This window comes from Tachypleus tridentatus, chromosome 1 (genome assembly GCF_004210375.1).
Source record: "Tachypleus tridentatus isolate NWPU-2018 chromosome 1, ASM421037v1, whole genome shotgun sequence".
NCBI lineage: Eukaryota > Metazoa > Arthropoda > Merostomata > Xiphosura > Limulidae > Tachypleus > Tachypleus tridentatus.
The window spans coordinates 64070753-64097629 of record NC_134825.1 but is presented as its reverse complement, the minus strand read 5'-3'; the positions used below and the strand labels follow the sequence as shown (position 1 = coordinate 64097629).

The 26877-nt window shown below is 29.8% G+C and overlaps 1 protein-coding gene across 3 annotated transcripts in view; it reads right to left on the bottom strand.

Moving 5' to 3' along the window:
- Window positions 1-842: 842 nt before the first annotated feature.
- The window catches only part of LOC143250533 (protein held out wings-like), a 48304-nt gene continuing 22269 nt past the window's right edge, over window positions 843-26877 (bottom strand). For 2 of the 3 annotated variants that reach the window (XM_076501238.1, XM_076501222.1), the window contains exons 6-8: window positions 23490-23753; window positions 17792-17876; window positions 843-5201 (exon numbers count right to left, since the gene is read on the bottom strand). In XM_076501238.1, the coding sequence (XP_076357353.1) occupies window positions 17803-17876; window positions 23490-23753 (338 nt within the window). In that variant the 3' untranslated portion in view covers window positions 843-5201; window positions 17792-17802. Of the gene's footprint in view, window positions 5202-11358; window positions 11464-17791; window positions 17877-23489; window positions 23754-26877 lie in introns of those variants that run through there. The other variant, XM_076501230.1, reaches the window with a different exon arrangement.

The following is a 26877-nucleotide window of genomic DNA, read 5'->3' as shown; positions in this document are numbered from 1 at the left end:
AACACTGTTCTTTTCCAAATTTATATTACAATTTCTCAGTTATAGTTTATTTCTGTTATCTTATGCAGTTCAACTACTATAATTATGAACAGTTTATTTGAGAAGTTTTGCAAAAATAACAACAAAAAACTATCTGTTCTTACTCATTCCACATTTTGAATTGACAGACAAGAAAAAAAAACAGCTAGTCAACACTACAAACCACTATTTTTTGGCCTACTCTAAAAGAATGATTTGACTATCACTCATAATGAACTCATGACACAAAGTGTGGATAAAATTTTAATTTTTTATGATAATTGGAGGTAAATCATACATATTCAGACCCACAGTATATAATGCCTGGTCCAACCGAAAAGGAATGAAAAGTGGAAAAAATTGTTGTCTATATATACATTATATTAGAAATTTCCAGATTACAAATTTAACAGTGTCATATTAACAAATCAAGTTAACTAACCTTCACTGAAATAATCATTTAAACATTTTACTTTCTTGCTCAGTAAATAGGTGTCACTTCTGTATTTTATTTTACAAAAATTTACAATTATTCTATTTAACAAAAATTTTGTTAAGCTTTTGTTGCTTCATGTTAGAAGTGCAAACAAAAGAATGTTACACATACATCACAATTTGTTTTTATTCTTAGAATTTAAATAACAAATCTCAGTTGATCCACTTACCGTGTACCTCTAAGAGCCCAATAAGATTAAACATTCAAGTAAACTAAATCTTTCCAACTTGATGTATGTACCACATTGCTTTCTTTTTTTAAGTCTGGGTGTTCCTTAAAATTTTCCATTGTTTCCTAGTTAAACTTTCAATAAAAAAATCAGAAACTGTTTATAATACAATAAACAATTTATTGCAACAAGTAGTTAAGTACATGAAAGCAGTGGTTAGCAGGATAAAAAAATTAAATACCCACAACAAAAAACTTTAAACTAGAGGTATTTTGATCTTTGAAGGAGAAAAAAAAAATCATAAAAATACTTTACTGAAAAAGTTAGGTATATCTTGATACACACAGCTTCATATTGTATAAAATTCCACATTTTTGACATAGCACCATTTCCTTACATACACTCATGAGATTTCTTCTCCAACATATAACAAAATTATCAATAGTAACAAATTTCTCTTCAGTAAGTATGGAACAGCCAGATTCTGATGCAAAACTGAGGTATTAGTAATAAACTCTGGTTACAAAAGTGGTAACATTTGTAAACTCATACATGTAACTAAACTTTTATCAACAAACACACTGCACCCTCTAACTACATATCATTACCTAATGCTAAATGTCACAAATACAGCTTACAGCTTTCTACAGTACACAAATTAAATTACATTAATAATTATGGGTAATAAAATAGAGAGGAAGAGAGAAGTCTTAGTCCATTTCTCTAGAAAAATTCTGCTGTTTCAATGCAAAGGCTTAATTAAAATACAATGAGATTACCAGAGAATGATTGAAAAAATATAGAATAATTCAGAATGTGATATAAAATTCATGTACCTTAAATATATTTACAAAACTTCATATTTCACTCTCAACTAATTTAATTAGATGGAAGGCTACAAACACAAATCAATAATTATGAAGAAATTATGCAAAACGTTATTTTGAGTATTAAACTAAATCAATGATGATGATAATAGCTTAACACTCAAATCAGTGGGATAATTTTAAATTAACTAACTTCATGTAACACGAGAAAGCAAAAATGAATTACCCACAATTTTAAATCAAAATGCAAAGTATATAGACAGTTTGATGAATATAATATTTATATATATATATATATATATATATATATATATATGAGAAACTGATTAGCCAATACAACTTAGACAAGTACACTTCATGTGTTGAATAGCTGTTATCAAAAGTTTCAAGCATCAATTAACATTTTAAATGCCAATATAATATGTAATATTTCTTTTTATAAATACTTAGATATTTAATGTTACCTTTTCATTAGAGAGAGAAAGAAACTATGGTTAATATGATACATTTAGTGATACAGTAGTATTGTCATATTTACAGTTCTAAACCAATGCACAATCTGTAGGAGAAAATAATGGAAAATTACACTTCAAAAGGTTCTTTAAAACAAAGACTTTACTAAACTTTTTACTCCTGCATGCTACTTTTTGTATTTCTAAGTGTACCTATGAACTACTTAATAATTAGAATTAAATTTTAAAAAAGGAAAACGGTTTTCATTTCACAAAAATTAAGTTGTTGTTAGAAGTGTTTGGCACAAAGCTGTAAAGAGCTCTACTGATTTTAATTATACCATGGCACAGGTAAATGTAAGAAAAATCATTTTTGTTAAAAGATTTGGAATAAGATCAATTAATAGAACTTTATTACCTTGAAAATCAAAATGTACTAACAAAATGAGGATAGCAACAAAATATAAAATGTGCCTTTGAAATTGAGTAAACACCTAAAAACCACATTTCATAAAAATAGTTCTGTTCACGCTAAAGCAATATAAAATTTTGGAACTTGTTGATTCCTAAATATTTTAGAAATTGCAAACTTTCAAAAATTGTAGTATGGTCTGAATTTCAAAATGAATAGAATAACCACATGTAATAATAACAGATTAAAACATAAAAAGACAATAAAAAAGCCAAATATACCTCCTGACAATTTCTGGCAATCAAATATATTTAAATGTTAATAACAACCAATTTGTCTAACAAATGGCCAAAGTTGGTTAATCCCACTCTCGTGAAAAGTCCCAATTATTTCCTTTGTCATACATCGACCACAACAATTTCCTTGTTGAGAATAAATTGAGAACTAAAGAACAAACAAGTAATTGCAACATACTTAATCAATTCTAACTTTACTTACAATACTTTGAACTTTACAGTTTTAGTTAGTTGTGTTGAACAGCTAACATTCAAACTGTTTTGGTAACAGTATAATTCTGATTTTCATTGCTTTGCTATTATCAAAGCAGCATCAAAACTTATATCTGTTATAATTCAAATCAAAGCTAATTTCTGGAAGCTGCATTTTTTATTTAAGAGTTAATTTTATCTTCATGTCTCAATATAAAAATCATCCAATAAGTATATTCAAATGTTTTTTTTTAAACCCTTTGGAACATTCAAACCATCACAATACTGTAACTGAAGTATTCCTTAACTTACATTTAAAACAGTATTTTTTCTATCTGAAAAAAAGAATTTTAAAACCATGCAAATTAATTTATATATCACAGTGAATTTTAAAATGATCCTTTAAAGTCAAGTATGCATTATTTATTAAGTAAAATAAAGATAATAATTGAAAATATTCACAAAATAATTAAATATAAAACTACTTTGAAATATGTTTCAGTACCATTCTGTATAAAACACTTTGCAGCTGATCTATCCTTCTCTTTCAAAAAAAGTTACAAGTTTATAAATGTTTGGAGTTGAACCCTATCTTAATATACTTATCCTAAACAATATTTATTATACTGCTAACAAGACTATCTTGTGTAGAGATACTGGGTTAATGGATATAAGTATTTAAATAAAAACCAGTGTATCAAACTGACAAAAAGAGGAAATTTTAACCACTATAATCACAAGTTGTTGTTTTGTTTATTGTTCTGCATGTGTAATATATTCACCAATTCCTTTTACCAATAAACATGGTGTATTAAATTGTATGTAAATATCATTCACATAATGACGTCTGTTTGGAGGGGCTCTTGCTGCAACGTTATTTATTAACTACACTAGTAGCCAGCAAGTTCAAAAATGGTTAATTCACAACTATCCTCATAATCCTTACATTGTTAGTTTAATACTATCAAGTAAGTACTTTACTTTGTTCAGTGAGCATAAAATGAAAGGTTTAACAAATATATAAAAAACAATAAACTACAACTACAGAAAAAACATCTAAATTTCAGTTTATAGTGCTGATACAATTGGCAACGTTTTATAAGTTTCAAAAAAATCCATTTTCTACTTCAAATACAAATATTAAAACAAACACTTCATAATTTAAAAGTATAAATGTGACCCTACAAATACATTTTCCAACATTGTGACATCTCTTAGTTACATAACATTTTACTGGTTGTCATGTTGGCAGCTGCCACATCTTAACGAACACTTACAAGTATCTTCCACACCACAAACCAATGACTATGGAACACAAAACCCACTTTTAAGCTCACTACATTTGAAAAAAACAAAATAAAGTTTTATGTCTATTTTATAATTTTTTTATAACCTGTTATTGTTGTAGAAAACCAGCTTGCTTTTATTACAAAATCTGGAATCACATTATACATTATGTTTGAGCTGCATAAGTGTAACCTTATATTTAACATGGAGAATTATAATGAAAATGCTTTTACACAAATACTGTTTTGCTTATTATGAATGACAATCTAAGTGCAGCTAGATGTATGACTGTGCACATACTATTCATCGACTGGGGGAAGGGGGACAACAAACTATCAGATTAGTTTTTGGAGTAACAACTAACATACTGTTAGTTGTATTTAAAAAAAGTATTCAAGTACTTGAAAAATTCACCCAGAATTCTATATTTTGGAATTTAAAGCTATAATAAACAAGGTTTAAAAATTACAACAATGGTGACAATATAATGTGATTTTTTTTCCATTAAGTAAAGATACATTAACAAATTATTTATACGTTAGCACAAATATCCAATTTCATGATTTGTTTCATGAAGAATTTACAGTTTTTATTAACAGGATCCTAGATAAAAGCTTGTCCAAATGGTCCAACTTGCACTCATTTTCCAAATACAAAAATTGAGTTAGTTTATGAGAAAGCAACTGATGCTGTTAACAGTCTTTAGAATTTATCTACTGTAAGAAGAGGCAACAACTATACTACTGAATAAAAGTACTAAGCTGAAGTTTCAGCATACGGCCTAACATATACAGAAAATAAAAACACATAAACAATCAAGTTACCACTATAGACGAGCCACCTGAAGGATGGGTTTTTCTTAACTGGCAAAGGACACCAAATATTGAAAAGTTGTTAGTGGAGATCTTGAAAATTAATTCAAAAGATATGGCTTACTAACTGTGCTAAACTGGCTGGAGAATTTGGCTGGAAGTTGTTTGTCTTGCTTGAAAGCATCAGGTGAGAGTGTGTTAGTCTTGGTGATGAAGTCATGGAGTAGTGGTGTGGTGAAACTGGGTTAACAAGATTCAAAGAGAAAAAAATACATGTGAAGATCACGTTAGTTACAGTGGACTGAAAAGTTAATTATGATTCATGATCACGTCCATAACTTCTATATGCTTCACCACACTTTATTAATAAAATCATTTTATGAATAATGAAAATAATATTAGTATTCATGAAATTATATCATAGTAGTCAATATCTACATATAACAGGAATGGATACAGGTATAACAAAAAGACAATATTAGAAGGTTATATAAAAAAAAGTTATACTTGCCTGTTAGTGTGAATAAAAAAAAGTTTGATCCTTCTCTGCAATATTATATTCATATATAACAGAATTAAAGACAGTGCATTCACTGGAAATTTCATCCAATAACACTGGCTTATTTTAATAACATTAATCTTTGAATTGTTTGTTGATACAACATAGAATTGTTGGCTCTAACAATGACGTTACAACCATAGTGAAGACACAGTAGGAAATAAACAGTTAGGAGTTATTAAACAAGTAACTTTACTTTTCAAGTAGTATTCCCCCAAAAAAAATGGATAAATGGGTTAACAAAACCCACAGCTTCTGTCATCACAGAAAAAAGCTGCTGTTCTGTAACATACAATAGAGTGGAATAAAAGATGAGTTAGTGATGGAGCCAAAACCAGTAGAAATAAAAAATTACCAAATTACAAAAACAAGCACTAAACTGAGATGAAAAAACAAACTAGCAATATCTGGATTACACTAATCAAAAAACTAACCTATCACATAACAGGTTTCTTGACTAATAAGAACCAGTAGTCAACCATACAAGTCTCTTCATTAACAAGATTCAAACTCTTCCCAGAAAAATTTTTGTTTTTAGAAAGATTCAACATGTGACCACACCATAATTACAGACACAAAAGTGATCTAAAACACTTAACTTAAATTCTCAAGCAAATTGTCTGTATAATTTCACTTTGCTCATTTTGTATTACATATACAAGTCTAAATTGTTTCATATCAATACAGTATTATACAGTGCCTTGCACAAGCATTCAGTCCTCTGCAAAGTTTCCACATTTGGTTGTGGTCCAAGATTGCAATCATGAAACTTTCAAATGGGATTTTATATTTAGTACCTACACAATCCACTCCAACCTGAGAAATCTAAAACAGACATTATGTTATGTAAGTAAGTTAGATTTTTCAAAGAAAATTAGAATATTCTCAATTGCATAAATATTCAACACCTTTGCTATGGCAACCCTAAATCATTTCAGGTGCAAAATATTAGTTTGAAAGGTCACAAGATTAGTGTAATAGTCTTTGTGTGTAATCAAAGTGGTTTAACTTGATTTCAGAGTAAATTCATCTGCTCAAGTCACAATTTATGTAGAGATAAGACAAACCAACCATGAAGACAAAGAAGCTTCCCAAAGAAGTCAGGGATAAAGTAGTAGAGAATCACTGATAAGAAGTAGATTGCAAGAACATTTCAATGTCACTGATTATCCCACTTTGAAAATGATGAATTCTAACTTTAAGAAGTGGAATTGCTATGTACCACCCATTCACTATCCAGATCAGACTACCCTTGCTGAGAAAGCAAGAAACTGGTCAGAAAGTCACTGTGAACCAAACAGTGACTTTGAAAGATTTGCAAAGTTCCATGTCTGAGGTGAAAGTCAGTGTTCATACTTTGACAATATACCAATCCCTAAACAAAGCTGGCCTGTGTGAGTGAGTAACAAGAGAGAAGTTATTACTGAAAAAGTCATCTTATATCTCATAAGGAGTTTGCAACAAAGCATATAAATGATACTACAAACATTAGATCTGATGCAAGTCCAACACAGCACATCATCCAGTCCACAACATCCCAGTTTTTAAGTATGGTTGTGGCAGCATTACATCATGGAGATGATTCTTATAAGCATAGAATGGAAAGCTTGTCAAGACTGAGGGGAAAAACAGACAATACAAAGTATAAGGATATTAAAAGAGAAAAACCTTGAGTCATCCAAGAATCTAAAACTGGATCAAAAATTCACATTTCAACAGGACAATTTCCCAAAGTGCAAGGACAAAGTCACATTGGAGTGATTTCAAAAGAATAAAGTGGCTGTCCTGATGCAGCCCAGTCAAAGTCCTGACATGAGTCCAATAAAATATTTATAGTGAGACTTGAAGAGAGCAGTCCATCAATGTTCCCCAACACACGTCAGAATTGGAACTTTGTCAGGAAGAATAGATAAAAAATTACACCATCCCAAAGAGCAAAGCCAGTAGAGACATTTCTAAAAAGACTCAAGCAGCAATTACTGTCAAAGGTGCTTCCACCCAAGTACTGACTTAGGGGGCTGAATACGTATGCAAACAGCACATTTCAATTTATACATTTCATTGCAGGTTTTGCTGAAATTCAACCTCCTTCACACACAACAGTGTTAAGTTTGACCATTAGCATTTTAAATAAAAACAGCTTCATTAAAAAATTGATTACCATATTTGTATTTCCTAAAATATGACATTATTTGTAGGAAGTGAATATTTCTGCAAGGCACTATAAATGTTGGACTAAAATAATAAAATCATTAAATTACTGTTTATGGTTTAAGTTTATAAAACAAAATAAAACTGTTTTTCAATGATAGTTAAATGTACAAGGAATATTTATATAATTTGAAATTAGTTCACAATACAGGAGAAAATGTTTTCAATACTGATGTGTAGCACTGTTTTAACTTAATGAAATATAAAGAAATCAATAAATTTAAACTATGATACACATCAGAATCTTGAAAAGTGACTTTTTGAAAAATTCATATTCATAAAATACAATCTACCTAATTATGAAATTAAAACTCCAATTACTAAATAAATACATTTAAAAAACTTGATAATGTTTATGCTGAAAATAGAAAATGTTGACTAGAAAAAAAATACTGAAAAAGTCAATTGCTGTAATAGTTAAAAGCCTTTATGATCACCTATTTGAATTATAAGGTGCTTTAAGTATACATTAAACACTAATTAGTTTTATCCTATATTTCAGTTGCCAATGTGCTACCATCTTTAGGAAAGTCATGAGAAGGACTGTATGCCATGGCAGGATAAACGATTCAATCTTTGGTATCTTGATTTTGACACACTTTATGCCAGTTTATCATCATTCAATTAATTTAATTAATTTACTTTTCTTGTTTGCACATCTGTTTATATTCCATTATTTTAATATTACACATTCCATTTTATTCTACAGCAATCTTTTCCAATATAAAAAGCAATAGTGGAAAAACTGTGGCATTACAGAGCTTTGGATAGCCATTATGCTCATAGTTTTAATATATTTTATACTTCTAGAGGCCTTGGACACAGAGGAATATTACTAAATCTAATTTCCTTTTAAAGAAAATGGAGATAAACACAAAGAAAAAAAGTATAAAAAAGATAGAGACACACTGATACATTACCATGTGTCAAAAGCTTCTCTGACAACATAAAGAGGTGGGTAAATAGTGTAAAACTTGAATAGTGTTCATGAATAAACAATATTAATAAATTGTAGAGGAAACAATGATGGATATCCAATCAAAACTATAAAGTGCATAACTAAATCTCTAATACAGAAACAGATGTAGCCCAAAACTGCTTATCTCCCACTATGCCTCACATTGTTCTTTCTTTAATGTTACTTTAATTAATAGTACTGGTTAGATTGTTCAAGATATTTAGTTTTATTCTTTTAATTTTCCCATGATTTCCATGTAGAGATTGTTTTTCTTAATGAGTTTGGCCTATATGTATGGATTTAGGTCTAACCAAGCCTTACAACATTATACTGGGTTGAGAACTATAAATATCCTAAAGAGTAAAAGTACCCAGTTGATGAAACAATGCATTCTGGTCTGGTTTTGTTTGAATTTTGATCAACGTAACACAAAGGCAAGCCACCCCCAATTTAGCAGTGTAAGAATAAAGGGAAGGAAGGCAGTTAGTAATCACCACCCACCACCAACTCGTAGGCTACTCGTTTACCAACGAATAGTGGGATAGATTGTCACAACTGAAAGAGTGAACACGTTTGATGGGATGAAGATTCAAACTTATAACCAGTAGATTAGGAGTCGAGCGACCTAACAATCTAGCCAGGCCAGGCCATGCCCCCAGTGCATTCTGATCTTTACAGAAATGTAAGGAAAGTATATTTACTTAACTATACTCATTAACATGTAGACCACTCCTTTTGATCTAAGAAGAGACTTTGCTCTGATTGGGAGTTAATAATTTACCATATCATTTTCCCTGTATTCAAATGCACTGTAACTAATATAAATTGCCAAAATATTGTACTAGACATTGTACCATGAAAAAAAGGATAAATAGTTCGATGCTAAATTAATGTAATCAAAGAAAAAATTCACATCAGTAATCTTGCACACAAATCTGAAAAAACACCTTTAAAAATCTAATGTTCTTTATAGCAGCAGTACAATACAACTTATTCTGAGAGAGACAAATTAATCAATAAAGGCTAATGTTTTGATACAGTAATCATACCCATGAAAACAGTATACCACATTGTATACCCACAACTGTATACCAACTGGTATTGAACTGTTACAGCCTTTTACTAATGAGATTCATGTTATATATATGGAAAAGGCAGGTACAAGTATTTTAGAAAATAAATCTCTAGGAACTGTTTAATAGAATGTCTATTTACAGCTGAAGTCAGGTAGGGTTGAAGGAGACAATGCAAAGGAATACACCTGAAGAATCTCAGAAAAGCATAAATGCACCTGCTAATGGATGATTTCATCTACAATATTATAGTATAATTAATAAAAAACTAGCAAGTAAAAAGGCTTAAAAATGTAAAGCATAAAAAACCATTAACATAGCTGGTGATTATCAAACAAGAAGGACCTTTTTATGTGAATAAATTTCAAGACAACATCTTGCAATGATTGAATTTTCTGTAAAAAGTCAAAGTGGATGATCAGTAGAAGTAGTAAAACATACAGTAAAACTACTCTTCTGCCAAACTACAAGCCAAGCTTGCAAACTTTGAAATTGCAAAGGCTAAGTGCAATAAAAATACCTCTAGGAATTCAAATGTGCTGTTGTTATTATGTGTATCAACAGATAAATGGTTATGGATAGTATATGTAAAACAATAATAACAGTAAATCTAAATTATCTGTCTTAAACAATTTTTTTTAATCAACTACTGCCATTAATATTTTTGTATATGTTACATTAACTTAGAGAGAAATAATAAACCCAATTTTCTTACTAAACTAATACATGCAGTTTCAGTATATCATTTTGATTATGCAACTGTATACAATTATAGAAGGCATAATATACTGTGTAAAAATACATGTCTACTCTACAGACCATAACTGTGAATTTCACTCCATTAGATAGGTTGAGAGCTGATGGCCAGCACAAAGAATGAAATTGCCTTTTAACCCAGTACAGCATAGTAAAGACAAATCAAAAACTGAAGTATCTGCTGTAAGTGCATACACTATTATCAGAGAGCTCAGTATGAAGTTAAATCTGTATGACAGTGTATAAATAACTGCTGCTGCTACAAAAGATTTGTATCACAACCAGAGCAATTCTGAGAATATACAGATACTGTTTCTCTTTACTGTTGCTTTTATTTTAATTAAAGTTTAAAAACTGTTTTTAAAGAAGCAAAATTTTTTCTCTGAATTTTTTTCAATTTATAATATTTTGACAATAAGCTCCTAGATCATGTGTTCCAGACACTTTTTACAACTTCTTAGGATGGTTCACTGGTATAGGCAAGGAAATGTTTTATAATACTTTCCATTGCACAGAACATTTTCATCAATGCCTAAATACAAGGTACAACCTATACTCAAAACATGCAAGTCTGGTAGTTACTATAAGGCACAACACTGGCTCTTCCAAGCTGGTAAACCTCCTCAGTGACATTGGGCATTATGCCCACACAAGAAAAGAAATGCCTTGATCATCACACAGCTCTTGTAGTGGTGCACAATGAGAAGAGTTCTACTTTTTTCAGGAGTCAGAAACAAGAGCAGCATTTACTTTGGTATCTTATAAAGATGGCTTTCAGGAATAAACTGTCTCACAGAAGCACAAACCATAAGATAAATGGCAGATTTGTTCAGAGTGACTGATAATTTGGAAACTCCAACAAAGATATAAATTTCCAACTCTGGAAGATCACTTAAAGAACTGTCTTCAACTCTGCTTATACCACATACAGGACCTAAAAACCAGCTGTACAGAATAGTTTTAAATGTTATAAGAGCCTATTATAGGCAGAATAAATAAAATGTATAACAAAATATATTCAACTGATCTTAATCAGAAAGAATAATAAATAACACAATTAAAATAACTACAACAATCTTAAAATACCCCATTCACCTGAAAGACGGACATGTACATGCAACATATTGTTACACTTACAATCACAATATAAAAGATTATATTATTAAACTATTATTATTTCTTTTGAAATTGTTTTTAATATAGTATTCACACATATATAATTGTGTTTGTTACTTTGATAAATCAATTCATTTTTGATGGGAAATAACTTATTTTCTCCCATCATGCAATTCTCTCTCACAAATGGTGAATTTCTGTAATGTAGTAAGCATTTAAATATATAGTCATTTTTAAACAATGAAAAATGGTCTGCCTTTTCAAATAGATGTTTACAGTAAAACCCTTTATTCAAGTAGATGTAATATGCTGCATTTGTCCTTACAAACCTACCACAGCCTTTATTAACTCAATGAACTGGTTTTAACTGTCTTCTTACAGACCAGGTGCCTCTGTGATGCAGTGTTCATTATCTCCCAGTAATAAGTGTTAGTCCTGTTGTAGATGAAACTGCAAAGAAATTCTTACATGCTCTGGCATAATAGCAAACAAATTTTAACATACTATTTAAGATCAGGTCATTTATGCCAAAACAAGAGTGATGAGGTGGTTAGATGAACAGCTCTATTTTGCAATGACCTACTTGGCATTGCTTGAAAAATGGTGTATGCAAGTGAAGTCACTTCTGTTCAAGTCCAAAATTATTGTTGAAAAGACATCAAGGGAGTGATGAGTGGGTATCACTACAATCATAACATGTGTTCACAAGTTACAGTATGAAGCAGTGAAGCATCTTCAGTTTCAACTTTTTATGTATAAATAAAAAGAAAAGTAGATTTATTACAACTAGTTGCAATTCAAGATTGACCCCTTTCCAACTGAGCATTTTACATATTACACAAAATATGCAAACTTTCCCAGCCTAATTCAGAAATATTAGAAATTCATGGAAAAGAATCATAAGTTCAATAAAGCATTTTGCCTTATTTCACTCAGTGAATATCTTCTGCAATTTCAGTGAACAAAAAGACAAAGGAATTGGTTGCTACACTTAGCAGCTCCAAAAGTTATGTTACTATGGTTCTTTTCTAATGATTGCATAAACTAAACCAAAATATAGTTCCTGCTATAACTAGAGATGCAGTGTGTTGCCAAAACTCACCCTTTAGTTCATCAACTGTTCATGGATGGAAAAACTTGTTTCTAAAAATAAGATAGATCATAGAGAAAACTGGGCCAGTCAGTTTTGAATATCAATGAGAATAGGGTAAGAACTAAGATGAAGCAATTTGATCCAGGCCAAGAAAAGTGGTGTACAATTTGGCAGTAAACACAGAAACTGTAGAGGGGATGCTGTGTGCAGCCACCAAATCACAACAACCAATGGCAGAGTCCACAGAGTCACCTGATTTTGAACCATCCATATAAATGGCAATGAAAAGATAGTTCTAAAGATGTTTGGCAAACAGAAAATGATACTACCAATCAGGAGTATCCAACTTCTTCAGATGACTCAAAGAAAGGTCACACTTGGGGATGGTTATAATCCACAATGGGATAGGCTGACCTGTGGAGACAGCAACATCATGCTCTTTGCCACCATAACGAGCATGTGTTAAAGAACCACGACATGATGTCTTCAAGTGATCAAACAGCTGACAGTTGAAACATCTGAGTAAGTTGGGAATGTATGGCCATACCTTACATGGTGATGTAAATGTCAAAATCAGAACATTAGTAGGCATCATAATTCTGTCTTTGTGAGTGAATATTCGGTGCACGGCAGAAATGCCTTGGCTGGAAAAACCATTGAGGATCTCCAACTCAGGAATATTCTTCAAGTCCCTCTCAACAATAACTCCTCTTGAGGAATTCAGAGTAGCATGGGGAGAAACCTTGATGGGTATATTCCCAATGTTCTTCAAACTCAAATAGTTTGGTGTATTGTGATGATGACATTTTCACCAAGATGTCTCATGAGCAGACTACTTTTTAACACTAAAGTAGTAAAAGATTTAAAAATTAAAATTACAGAAAATCATTGCAAAATACGACTCTTTATATCTCATTAATCCTCTCAACAGGGATAGGTGAAAATGCATGTATGACACTTTTTACGGTTACATTCAAAACTTAACTTCCATATTAGTAACGTATACAAATAAGTGAGTATGTTTTAATTTTTTAATTTTAAAATAAAATACTTAAATAAATTCTCACTTCCCCTCTACCTGTACAATACATTTGTTCCCTACAACTTACCCAAATCTGTTTTCTAACGATTCCTCTCTAATGTTCCAAGTTTAATGTAAATTACTTCTTGTGGTATACATATAATGAAGGCATATTCTAATTTTATAGCTTTCAATCTTCTTTATTTACAGAGATATAAGCTACAGGGTCAAACCCATGTGCCACACACTCCTATTACAGCTCTTCCTCAAATTGCCAATAATTCTCTTTAATGTTCAGTTACTTCATTTATAACCAATAGAAAGAGCAAAGTTTTAAATTACTGAATGATTTATAATACTACCTTGATCTCAGTGGAGATTTTATTTCACCTACAAGCTGAAAGTTCCTACTGCCAGGTTCAAATAAAAGAGATAAAGGAAATTTAAGACACTTATACATCAGTTAAAAAGACAGTTAAATTATAATAATTACAGGACATTGTTTGCTTTATGCATACTAATATTTTGTGTTCTTAACTGCATATTTGAAAGAAACAAAAATTATGTGATACACTAGTACTATCGTTGCAGAAAATAAAATTTACCTTTTGATCAGCAGATGGACAGCAAAAAACAAGAAGCCAAACATAATTACTAAATTTCTTGTTTTTCTTTATTCTTATAAAAGTAGCTAAAATACATATGCTAGAAACGTATTAAGCTGAACAATGAACAAGTAATAATAAAAACATTTCTTCATAGAGTATGCTCACCAGTAAATGTACATCATGGCATTTAATACTGTAACTTAAGCTACATGTGATACACAGTTTGCATAGTGGGATTATCAGCTAGGTATAGTTCAAAAGAAAAAGAAAATTAATTAAAAACAAAATGTAAACTGTTATGAGCCATCAGATGTTTAGGATAAATAAACAAGTAATCTGCAGACTTTCTGGAAAGTAAAAAGGATAATTTGGATTTATTTTGTATTTTTTGGCATTGATTACAAGTTTGGTCAAATCAACCAAGTTCATAAAGTGTTAGGATAGTAAAGAACAGAAAATATAAAGCTTTACTAATCAAAATATTGGTATTCATTTAGGAGGTTTCATCAAAGGTTAGGTAAAAATAAGAAAACTGTAAAGCACTAAGATGAAAGAAAATTATTTTCAATCTTAACATGAAAATTACTTAGATTTTTAGTAAAAATTATTAAAAAATTACTTTGTGTGCAAAAGGCTTGTACTGTTTACTAAACGTTTACTAATTTTGTGAAGCTACTATAACTTATAATGGTACGTATAATTTCATGGTTATTAAGATCAGATAAATTAAACAAGCCCATACAGAGAGAGTTAATATGTAAGATACATGTAACCAAAACAGGTAAATAATGAGTTTTGGTATGCTAGTAAAAAAAGAGAAAAAAGAAAAACAGTGAAAAAAATGTAAGAATTTAAGTTATATAGGCTTCTAGGCCTTCTTAAGATTTTGCCAATAACCCAATGATCCAAACTTGGATTCATTTATTAAAGTGTGTATATCTACATCTCAACTCATTCTAGGGTTTTTTGTCTAATAATTCATAAACATTATTAAATTTATCAAAATAAATTAATAGTTTCTAAAGTACTATTATTAGTTTATAAGCATTTCTGCTATTTCCATTTTCCAGAATCTCTAAAAACTATCAGATATCTCAGATAGTAGCATCTTTCCATTTGTGATTGGCTTTTTGTTTAAATGTAAAAGTATTTTCTGAAACCACCACCTCTTTTTTTTTTTTTTTTTAAGTTTCATATTGAATTATTTGAACAAAATATTTGTGTAAATTGTCTTTAATCTACACACATTTTTATGTATAGTAATGATGTTCCTTTCCAAGTTTCAAGATCATTTTATAATTCTATGCATGTCATCATATGTAGACTTTTGCAGCTTTCTACACAAACACAATCATTAAATGAGAATTACATATCAACACTCTTTTCTGTTTTCACCATTCCCAATCCTTTCATTCTGGTGTTATCTGTACACACTTGCATATATTTTTTACACATCACAGCTTATTCATACAATAGTGGGATTTCTTCTCATGATGTGTAAATATCTGTATACATTCCTGAGTTTGTACAACTTTCTATTACTTCACTAGATTACTTTACTTCACTGATTTTTGTAAGAAATAACATCATTCTAAAATTTCATGAACAACATTTTCCTGAAGCATAAAGTTCCTAATATTGTATAATTTGCTTTGATTCAACCTCGATGTCAACCAGCAGAAAAAATAAAAGTTCTTTAGGCATAATCACATATGAAGGGTGTGTTTTTCTTATGGCAAAGCCACAATGGACTATCTGGTGAGTCTGCCAAGGGGAATCAAGCATATATGGAGTTAAAGTATCAACTGCTCCAACTGCAAAGTGATTTTCATGTTAAGAATAGAAATACTTTTATCTGAAAATTGTCATTTTAATTTGCTTAATCTCTAAAACTTCTTAAATAAAGATAAAATGTTTCTTCAGTAAAACTTCATATTTTATCCATTATTTTCTCTATCTCCATTAAAGTGATTGGACTGACATTATAACCACCTTTATTATACTTTATAATCTTACTGCCTATGATATGTTTAATTAAGAATCCCACCATGCAAGTTGTAAATCATTTAATGAATTTGTGGCTCACATTACAATATCAAATTATGTAATACAGGAACTGCTTCTCAGCATATCTCATGAAGAATTTTCATTGTCATCTTTTTCATTATATCTAATCTAACCATATATAACCAAATTTATAATTTTTACATGTAACCTACTTTTATAATAATATATAAAGAATATGCATTAATAATATCAAATATATCCCTTATCTGCAATTTCATTTTATTTGCTGTTGCTTGCTGAATAAATGTAACCCTACTTTCTTATACTAATCCTAGTAATCCATCAAATAATTTTCATTTAATTAAATATCTCTAAAAACACAATAAACCTGAAAAACAAAACATTCTATAACTATCAGTTTTTTTGGCTTCCTAGCTTTAGTATAACAACTTTAATATTATCTTGAGCTTTTCAACTATAGATAAAATAACCAATTATATGTGCTGAAAACAATGTGATACATCACTTGATAAATTAAAAACTTGGCTTTCTATTGGTTATAAATAATACAGTATACCATGTCAGAAAGCTATTGGTAATTAATTTGTGAAACAGAGGATGTGACAGATGGGAATAGCAAATGAGTAATTTTCTATCCTATGACTCTGTAATAAATAAGACAAAGCAATAAAAGTCATTCTTAATCTTAGTAATATTTATTTAATAATGAGTAATTTACATTTAGACCATATTCATCAAAAGGGTATTAAATAAATTACAGAAGATGGAAGACCTAAGTGGGGATCAGACTGTAACTTGTTTTATATTTCCTTTAAAGTCAAGATCACACTCACATAATATTTTACTCAGGATATGTTTTGATTCCAGTTTATTCATATACATTGATAATAATGTATTTTAATTAAGTTTTGAATGTAACACTCCAAAAGATAATGATATGCACATTTTCACCTTTTGTCAATATTCTCCTTCTGTAAGAAGTTCCTTTACTTCTAATATCACATTTTTCTTCTTATCTTTCACAAGTGTATGTACACCAGCCTGTAGATAATTACTGAGAATAATATCTTAATGTATTGAACAGACAATCTTCTGAAAGCAAGTTTCTGGTACAAAAAACTTCATATTAAAAAAGAAACTTTCACAAGATTTTTCTTTGAATTGTTCTAGGCTCATAGAGATATGTAATCCTATCCTTAAAATGACAAGCAAATTTGTTACTTACCTATAAGATAAATGTCTTAAAGTAATTCTATGTGGTTTTGTGTGTTTTAACAACATGTTAAAACTATAAAAAATTTAGATTACAAAACTTGACTAACAATTATTTTTTTTGTGATAAGTAACAATTTTGCTTGTTAGCAACCATTACTAAAGATTGCTTGAAAAGACAAAGGTACAACCAACCTTGGCCAAGTTTATGAGAGAGATCCAGTTCGTGTGTATGGATGTTCTCTAATTCCCAAGAGTCTTCGCTGCTTTGCTACAGCACCTATTGTGCACATACAACACAAAATAGAGATAATACATATTTCAGGTTAATTAGCAAATTATTCTTAATAAGAAATGTGTGTTTACATGTAATTAGTTTTCAAGTTATGAATATCTGAAACACTGCAGTTTGGTTACTCAAATTCTCTGACCTTTCTGAGTATTATGCTTTTCCAAAAAAAAGAAAAAATCAGATACACATTAGTTACTATGTTAATAGAAAATATATTTCTACTCTCAGTAATATACATTCAACTAGTGTACATTTGAAGTTTAATTCTTGTACACAAATATCTACACATTTTGTAAAACTTCAAACTTTTTAAAGGACAGAGCTATGAAAAGTTCATTGTTTACAATGTCTGTAAAACAGCACCCATTTCCCACTGTACACACTGATTTCCTTATGAAAACAACTGAGGTATTTCATTTCTTTTTAGACTTAAGTGTCCTTTACTGAGATTCAAAACTCTTCTTAAGCCTAACAGAAGGTTATTATATGGCAAAATCTTGTTCTTAAGTACTAGCAGCACTAATGTTACATAAAATAAATTTAAAACCCAAATATAATGTACATGTACAATATAAATATTTGACAAATACAGAAAACTGTGGAATGAGAAAAAGATTTTTAATCATAAAGTAATTTACAAAATATTGAGACTTCACAACCAGATTTTATTTCATTTTATGAATTACTAGATGTTGTATATTTTGTAAATACCCTAAATAATATAAATCAATATGAACACAGTATTAAAGAAAACTTGAGACTGTCATACCAAATAAACTGTTAGCGAACAAATGAAAGTTTTCTAATAAAAGATTAACATGTCAATATACATTCACTGAAGAAAAAAAAAGTGAGGTAAAAGTAATCCAAGTCCAAATCAGTTTCATACGAGGTTCATACGAGATGGTGCAGAAGTAACCTAACTTCACGGCATATGCAAGTCCTTAATAATATATCTCTGTGTCCCCTTCATGTTTCAGTCTATTTTTTTACAATAATTGGCTGATGTTATTAATATTCCAAAAATGAGTGGAAGTGACTCTGTTGTGAGGAAACTCTGAATTAAGGCAGCTGCAGGTTACAACAGCATTTGAGATACCCTATGGGGGAGGTGGAGAATTGATCCTCAATCTTACTTAAGCATTGGTCAATTGCCTACCAAGTTTTAAAAAGCAGGTTCTATAACCACTTGTATATAAGTGGAAGAGATACAACAGTAACAAAGGAGGACCTTTTGAACACAGTGGTAAAATGAATGTCTTTCACTGCATGAAAAATGAGAATGCACCTAAGAATCTTGTTCTGGATTATTCAGTGATATAATATAATCCATTTTAGGCTACTATATATCTCTCACATTGATAAAAAAAAATTTTTTTTTTTCCAAATTATGAAGTAAATAATTCACAACATAGGAGGAACTAAAAAAATATTTTATCTTGATGTTTTTGATAAGAGGCAATATTTTATATTCATGGTGAAACAAACCATCATGTTCATCTATTTTTCATCAAAAGATCCTTTATTGAATAAAACTACTTTGTTCTTTTGCAGAAGCATGTTGTCCCAGCATGACAATGCATTGCCTCACTCCACATTAAATACCAAGCAATATTGTGTGTATTGCTTATCTGATAGATGGACACCACATCATGTACCAGTAGCACAGCCTGCATGCTCTCCAGATCTTTATTTTTTTTTTTTTTGCAATTTTGGAAATAAATATTTGTTTTTGTCACATATGCACTTAGCCTGGAGAATTACAGAATATGTTAAACTGTAAAACTGTATGTGTTAAAGAAATGTGGATTACATCCTGAAAAATGACAGGTTATGACTTAAAAAGAAAAAATACTGCAATGCACAAAATTTGTATTTTCTTGTATTTATGATAAAAATGTCACAAAACATAGTATATTTGTATGCTGTTAAAACATTTAATTTTCACAAGTTAATTTCTAGAAACTGTCACTCTCTTAAACTTAAAACAATTCAACTTGTTGGTATAGAATATATTTTAATTAGCTGAACTTGCACTAACTCCTTTAAAAGAGAATTTAATAACATTATCACTTTGAAACAAAACTATTAAAAACAAAGTTTAACTATCACACACTTTTCTTATGCTAAACATACCTTTAATATTCCCCTTTTTTATATATAAACTCATCGTTAGCTCCAACACAGATTTTTACTTATTGCAAATTACTACTTCCAAAGTACAAAAGACTTTTTGCTACCTTTAACCACTACTACTGGCCATTATTCTGAATCATGTATAATTAATACTGCACATAGAAACTGTAATGATAAATTCAATACAGAAAGGTAACAACCAAATCAAGATATTGCTTTTTTTTTATAAATTATCAAGTATAATACATGGGATCGAAAAGAAAGTTACTTTTAAGAATGACAATGTGTAAGAAACAGTTGAAAGCTGTTGTTACACTATATGACACATTTGACCTTACTATAAAAATTAATTCAGGAAACAAGAGTGATCACATGAAAGAGAGAAGGATATTTTCATTAATTAGTATTCTTTCTTACTTACTAATCATGTGGAGTGTTTGTAAAAATAAATATTTTGTTAACAACTAAAAAGAAGTAGGTAACTGCCTCAGACAGGTCACACAGACTGAGTACACTGCTTTGTGCCACTAGCACTAGCATATGTTGTAAAACTGAGATAAAGTAAATACTGCTGTTTAGGTATTCAAAACTGCCACTAGCACTAGCATATGTTGTAAAACTGTGAGATAAAGTAAATATCTGCTGGCTGTAGTGACTAGGTATTCAAAACTAACAAGCACTTAACCAAGTATTTGCTACTGTTTGTAGCATTCTTACATTTTGTTGTAAAACTGTGAGATAAAGTAAATATCTGCTAGCTGTAGTGACTAGGTATTCAAAACTAACAAGTACTTAACCAAGTATTTGCTACTGTTTGTAGTATTCTTACATTTTGTAACTGCTTCCATTAGCAGCAAATAATGGTGAAATACAGTTTATTTTGAAAGCTGTTTTAAAGCAAATATTACACTTCTGGCAATCAAGCTGAACCTAACTTTTTATATTCACACCATTAAGAATACTTCTACAGTTTTTTTTCTTTTTCTTTTTATTGCTGGACAAAAGTTGATAGTACTGAAAATTTTCTAAACAACTTTACATGGATCTAGAATCAAAAGTAGGCAAAGGCAGTAAATAGAACAATAAGCAAGAATATTTTATTCACAAATGAACAAATTATGTAAACAAATAAAGCCCACACAAGTATTGTTTCTTCTTTCCTTTTTTATTTGGCTAAAAAACTATCATTTTGTTATTGCTCAGACCATCTCAAAAAAAATGTTTAGATACTGACTGGTCTTAAAAGATGTGTTAAATAAGCAGGCAAGTTACCTAGAATAGAAAAGTACAAAGATGAACATACTGAGAATTTCTTGTAAGCTTTACTGAAAATGTTTTTTTATCCTAATTAAATTAGAAAGAACAACATACAACTCAGTAATTACCTAGTAAGTTATTAATATTTAAAGTATAGAAAGTAAAATCTGGTTTAGTAGCTAAAATAATCAAACACTTGTTTAAAAGTCAAAGTTTTGCAAAATTATCAAAACTTGTATTATTACTTAGTGTTATTCATGACTATTCTTTCAACTATAATGCTTTACCAAGTAATATTTTCATTTTTTTCTTGTAATACCAATTAAATTTTATACTGTTTAAAACTGACATTCAGCAAAAAAAAAAAAAAAATCACCCTTCTTTCATTCTAAGTTGTATTAAGAACTATATTAACCAATACTGAAAATAGCCAACATTTTTATTAGAGAAAAATATAGAATAACATTTAAAAAAAAGCATTTTCCAGCATTCTAATAGTGCACACTCAATTGTTTAATTAAGCAAAGTAATTACAATGGTTCAAACCTGAAAAATATAGCAACAGGAGTACCACAAACCAGAGTGCACACCATGCCAAGTTGGCACTTTTATTGTATTACAATATTACAGATACATCCAAACAATGTAATTACTTCTGGTATGTAGGAAAACAATAACATTTCCTTGTGCTTGACACATGATAAATCTATTAGAGATATTGTTACTTGTCAAAAAAATATTGTCTAGCATATACTTTAGAATATCAGTGCAGAGGAAAGCATATCAGAAATTAAGTTTATCAGTATGTTAAAATGGGCAGTTGTTAATTAACAACCAAAACATAAGACATTCAAATAGTAACTAAAGAAAAGCCAATACCTCCTGTATCAGTCAACATTTCATCTAGAACTAATTCTTTCATAAACAGCTATGAACACTATATAAAGCACTGAAGACAGAAATATAAAACTTATTCCTCAAATATTATTCACCAAAAGTACAATTAAGAAAAGGCAAAGATAATTAGAACTACCATTCAGTTTTCCAGCATTTTTTTATGGTTTTTGTATAGAAGTTTTTGACTTATTATTTCTCTTTCTTTATGCCACATTAATTCCCCTACATTATAGCAAAGCTCAGAAAAATAACTAAAAAACACTCATACAAATTGTGTAAGCAAGCAACTGTGCCAAAAAAACCTAGAAATTAGGACTGTTTATGGAAAGTCTAAAGTTTGGGTACATTGCTTCTTGACAAATATTTAGCATGTTTTTACATAGTATACTTAATGCTTACTCAATGTACCTTGACTTTCTTGAAAACTATGCATAGTCAACATTCCTAATCCTTGCAATACAGTTGCTATAACAGGCAACAAAGAATTGAAAACATGCATCTAAGACTAATTAGAGAATAATATCTGACTGCTAAATTCTAACTTTTCCAGTTCTTGAGAATGCATCCTTAAAACAAAGTATAATGTTGAATTTCATATAAAAACAATAAACTCAAATTTATTTTTTCTTTGCTTCTTTTTACCATAAATTATGAATGGTATGTAACCTGACTTAGGACAATTGACAATTAAGCTGTGACTGCCAAATGAATCTTACTGTATATAATACTGTAGATTTTCACAGTATTATATCTTTTATCATAAATTTTTTTAACATGTAAATCTAGAAATATATATTTTTGAAAATATTAATTACCTACCTCATTCAAAATACCAGCAAATACTTCTAGAATGTACACAACTCAACCAGGTATTTCTAACCACCTCAGAAACATTACATTAATCTCATAAATGTCTAAATAGTATTATATATCATTTAAACTACTTAATATATCAACATACAATATGAACAAAATTAACTAATAATAAAACAACAGCAAAATAAATACAATTTTCTCAAGTCACAAACCTTGTTAACCTGTTAAAAAATATATAAATTTAAAAATATATCCCCCAAAAAAAGTACGAGAGAAAAGCTCAATTATGCTTATGGAAAAAAAACAAAACTTATTTTCAGAACAACAACAATGAAACATAACAGTGAAAAACATGTATAAATCTCTAATAAAGGTAGTAAAATAATCTTGACAAAAATGTTCTCCATCAAATGTTTCAACATAAATATGATTATTTTAACTTATTCAACTAAAAAAAATGACTGTACTAAAATACTTGTCAACCAAACAACCCACCACCAGCAGAATGGTCAAGCCCTGGATACTGTGCTAAGAAAGGTGATGTAAGTGCAGCATACTGATAATCTGTGTAAGGAGAGTAAATGAGGCCTCCACCCGCAGGATTGATAAGTTGTGTAGGAACACTTCCATTCACCAAAGAATTAGATGTTGGCACCGGATGTCGAGTAGAAAGGATTAAAGGTGCTCCGATTGGGTTCGGCACACGAAGAGGTGCTCCCAATGTGATTGGTGGAGCCATTAACTGAGTAATTTCTGACTCTGAAATAAATAAATCCATTAAGCTATCAACAGAAATAAAACAAGTGCAATCCTTTTTCTTTAATATTACAGTCACTATTACATGTCTGATAAACAATGTTTCACCTAATTATCTAGTTATGGGCAAACTTATAGTAACACAATAAAAGCTAGTTACTACTATCCTAAGATGTTATATAAAATAAAAATGCAAAATATTAAACAAACACTAACTATATTTTAGAAATAGACCTTTTACTATACAGTGACATTTTACTATATAGAATTAGATAGTAAAATGTCATTTTATATTAAAAAAAAAAAACAAATGTACTAATTGAAGTTTATATCAGGTCTCAAATATTTCTTAAATCCTAATCACTTATTAATTCTAATGTATACCAGTCAGATCTCATATATTCCTTAAAATATGCAGTATTCATGTCTAGAAATTGAACTAGTTTTTGTCTTAAAATATGTTCATAGCTTGTCCTCTGGCAACAAGCATCAGCCAGAAAGAAACATATATTAATCTGTAAATTCTCTTTAGTACATAACTGATTAAACACATTATACTCAGAACTGTGACTGTGGTATAACATCACTTATCAATAAATGAAAAACAATTTCATTAATAAAATGCTTCCTATTATTACATATTTTCTGTATATTAAACTTACAGATAACTCAGTTTTTTAGACTAATACAAGCACATACTATTCAGTTTGTGCAGTAACTTCCTATACAACTTAAATCAGAATCTAAAGTAAATACACACTTTTTTTTTAACATACTGTCTGCTAGTTAAAGATTTTCGTAAAATGGGTTATTAGAATAGTATGTATAATAATAAATGGGTATATACAGAACTGAGTATATTACATAATAATGATTTTAAAATCTATAAATAATTTTTATTCACTTGAACCTAAGTATAAAGCCACATAATGGCAAACCTGTATTCTGCCCACAACAGGAACTGAAACCCATTTTACATCATGTCTTCAGACTTACCACTGGAGGTGTAATTCAGCAAGTCACATGACAAGAACAGTTGATACAGTTGCTGTGGAATGGCATATCTCAGACATGTTTTGCCATTGATTAAATTTTATAGGTAATGTGACAGCACAAAAAACTGGTTGCTTTTTGGAAACATAGCCCCTTCTAATGCAAGATATTCATACATGCAAATATCATGTGTTCAGATTGGAAACTAGGAATTTCCAAAATTTAAATATTCCTTGTACTTTATGGAATTGGAAAACAAAGTAATATAAACCAACTTGGAGCATCAGAACAATCCTGAAAGAGACCTGCAACAAGTACACCAAATGGTGGTTGGCACAGTTTGGCATATTGCTGAAGGGGATAATCTATAAACACAAGAGACATTTGCAAAAGTCATTCACGTGCCTCATGCAACAGTACACAGCCTAATCAAGAAAGAACTCTTACCTGTAAGCAAGGTAAACAGGGTACGAATTTATAAAAAGGAAGACTTCTAGTCTAACTTCCTATTCAACCATCACATACCTCAAGCAGGTTAGGAATGAAAGAAACATATCAGTCAACTCACTGGATGCAGTGCATATGGATGTCTGTACCAATGAACTGTTGAAATATGCTGGGAAACAGTCATAATCATATATCAAGCACATAACAGAATGCAGGAGGGCAAAGTAGTGGGCTTTATATATGACAGCTTTATGCAATGGATATCATACTGTAAGATACAAAGTAATCAGACAGAGCACAACTAGACATGAATTGTAATAACATAAAGGCTCTAAAATAGTTTTAAAATAATATATTTAACCTTTTTATTTACGTAAATATGCACAAAATTTTACTACGCAAGTGCATACCAAGGTACAATTTATAATGATGGAACATTAGATTTTCTTACAATTCAATAATTTGTATATAGTGCTAGTTATTTCCTTGTACTTTAAACTTTACAGGAGGTATAAAATTTTCCACAAAGCTGATCAAACATACCATGTCATTTATATGATGTGCACTCCATACTTTTAATTTCTTTAATTTCTGATACACAGTCAACCTTCTCTGATACATTCAAAATACATATAGGTATAACTAAAAACACTTTTATATTCTGCAAGACTACACTCCATAAGCATGGTTTCATTTTTTGTTCATTTTATATCACCATGTGATAGACAACTCTATATAATGATTAATTAAATTTACATATACATGCATGTTTTTCTCATATGTCCTGTATTAACGTTTTAACACATTATTAAATCATTTCACATACTTATATTACAAGTTTATCATTCCAATATTTTCATAAGCATTTTCTCATGAAAGTTAACAGATGAAAAAAAACTAAAGTCATAAAATTTTGTCAACATTTTTTTCAGATCTGATCAATAACATGGCATGTTCCAACTGTTTTATAAAATCATGACAACAGATAACTGAGCAGATTCCAAATTCTTGAATGCATCTTAAATTGGGTATCAAGAATTTCTTAGTACAGTACATTTATGCAATTTCCCATATTTTAATACTTTTATATTTAATATGATACAAGTCAAACTCTGAAATTAGTTGGATATCAATATTGTCTCCAAAAGTAACTTTTTATAAAGCCTTAAAAAATTAGTTACAAGAAACATGAAATGTGCATTCATTCTTTAAAAATATGGAAACATACAAAAACACTCGTAATACAAATAGTATTGTTTATTCACAGTCTTTGCAGCCTGAATTAACACAATGAACTGTAGGTGCTTCCACACTACCAAATCTTTTTGACTCATATAACAGTAGCAGTACTTAGTTGAAATCACTTTGTCTGGACTAATAATGAGCAATGAGTGACAGTATTCCTACACAGTTTATCTAAAAGTATCCGAGGAATATTCCTGTACCAGTTTTATCCTTTACAGTTTCCATGTAGCTCCAAAAAGCTAAAATACTGTTAGCAGTAGGTTTTTTATTGGTCACCCACAAAAGATAATTGGGTGTTCCATTCTCTTTCTCATGTTTCAAGTTGCACTTTATTGCAGTAACTGTTTATATAGTCATTATTCTTTTAAAATATGAATTGCATTCTAACAAGGCACATTTGTGAATGGATGACAAATTATCAGGATATGTTTACACTTCACTG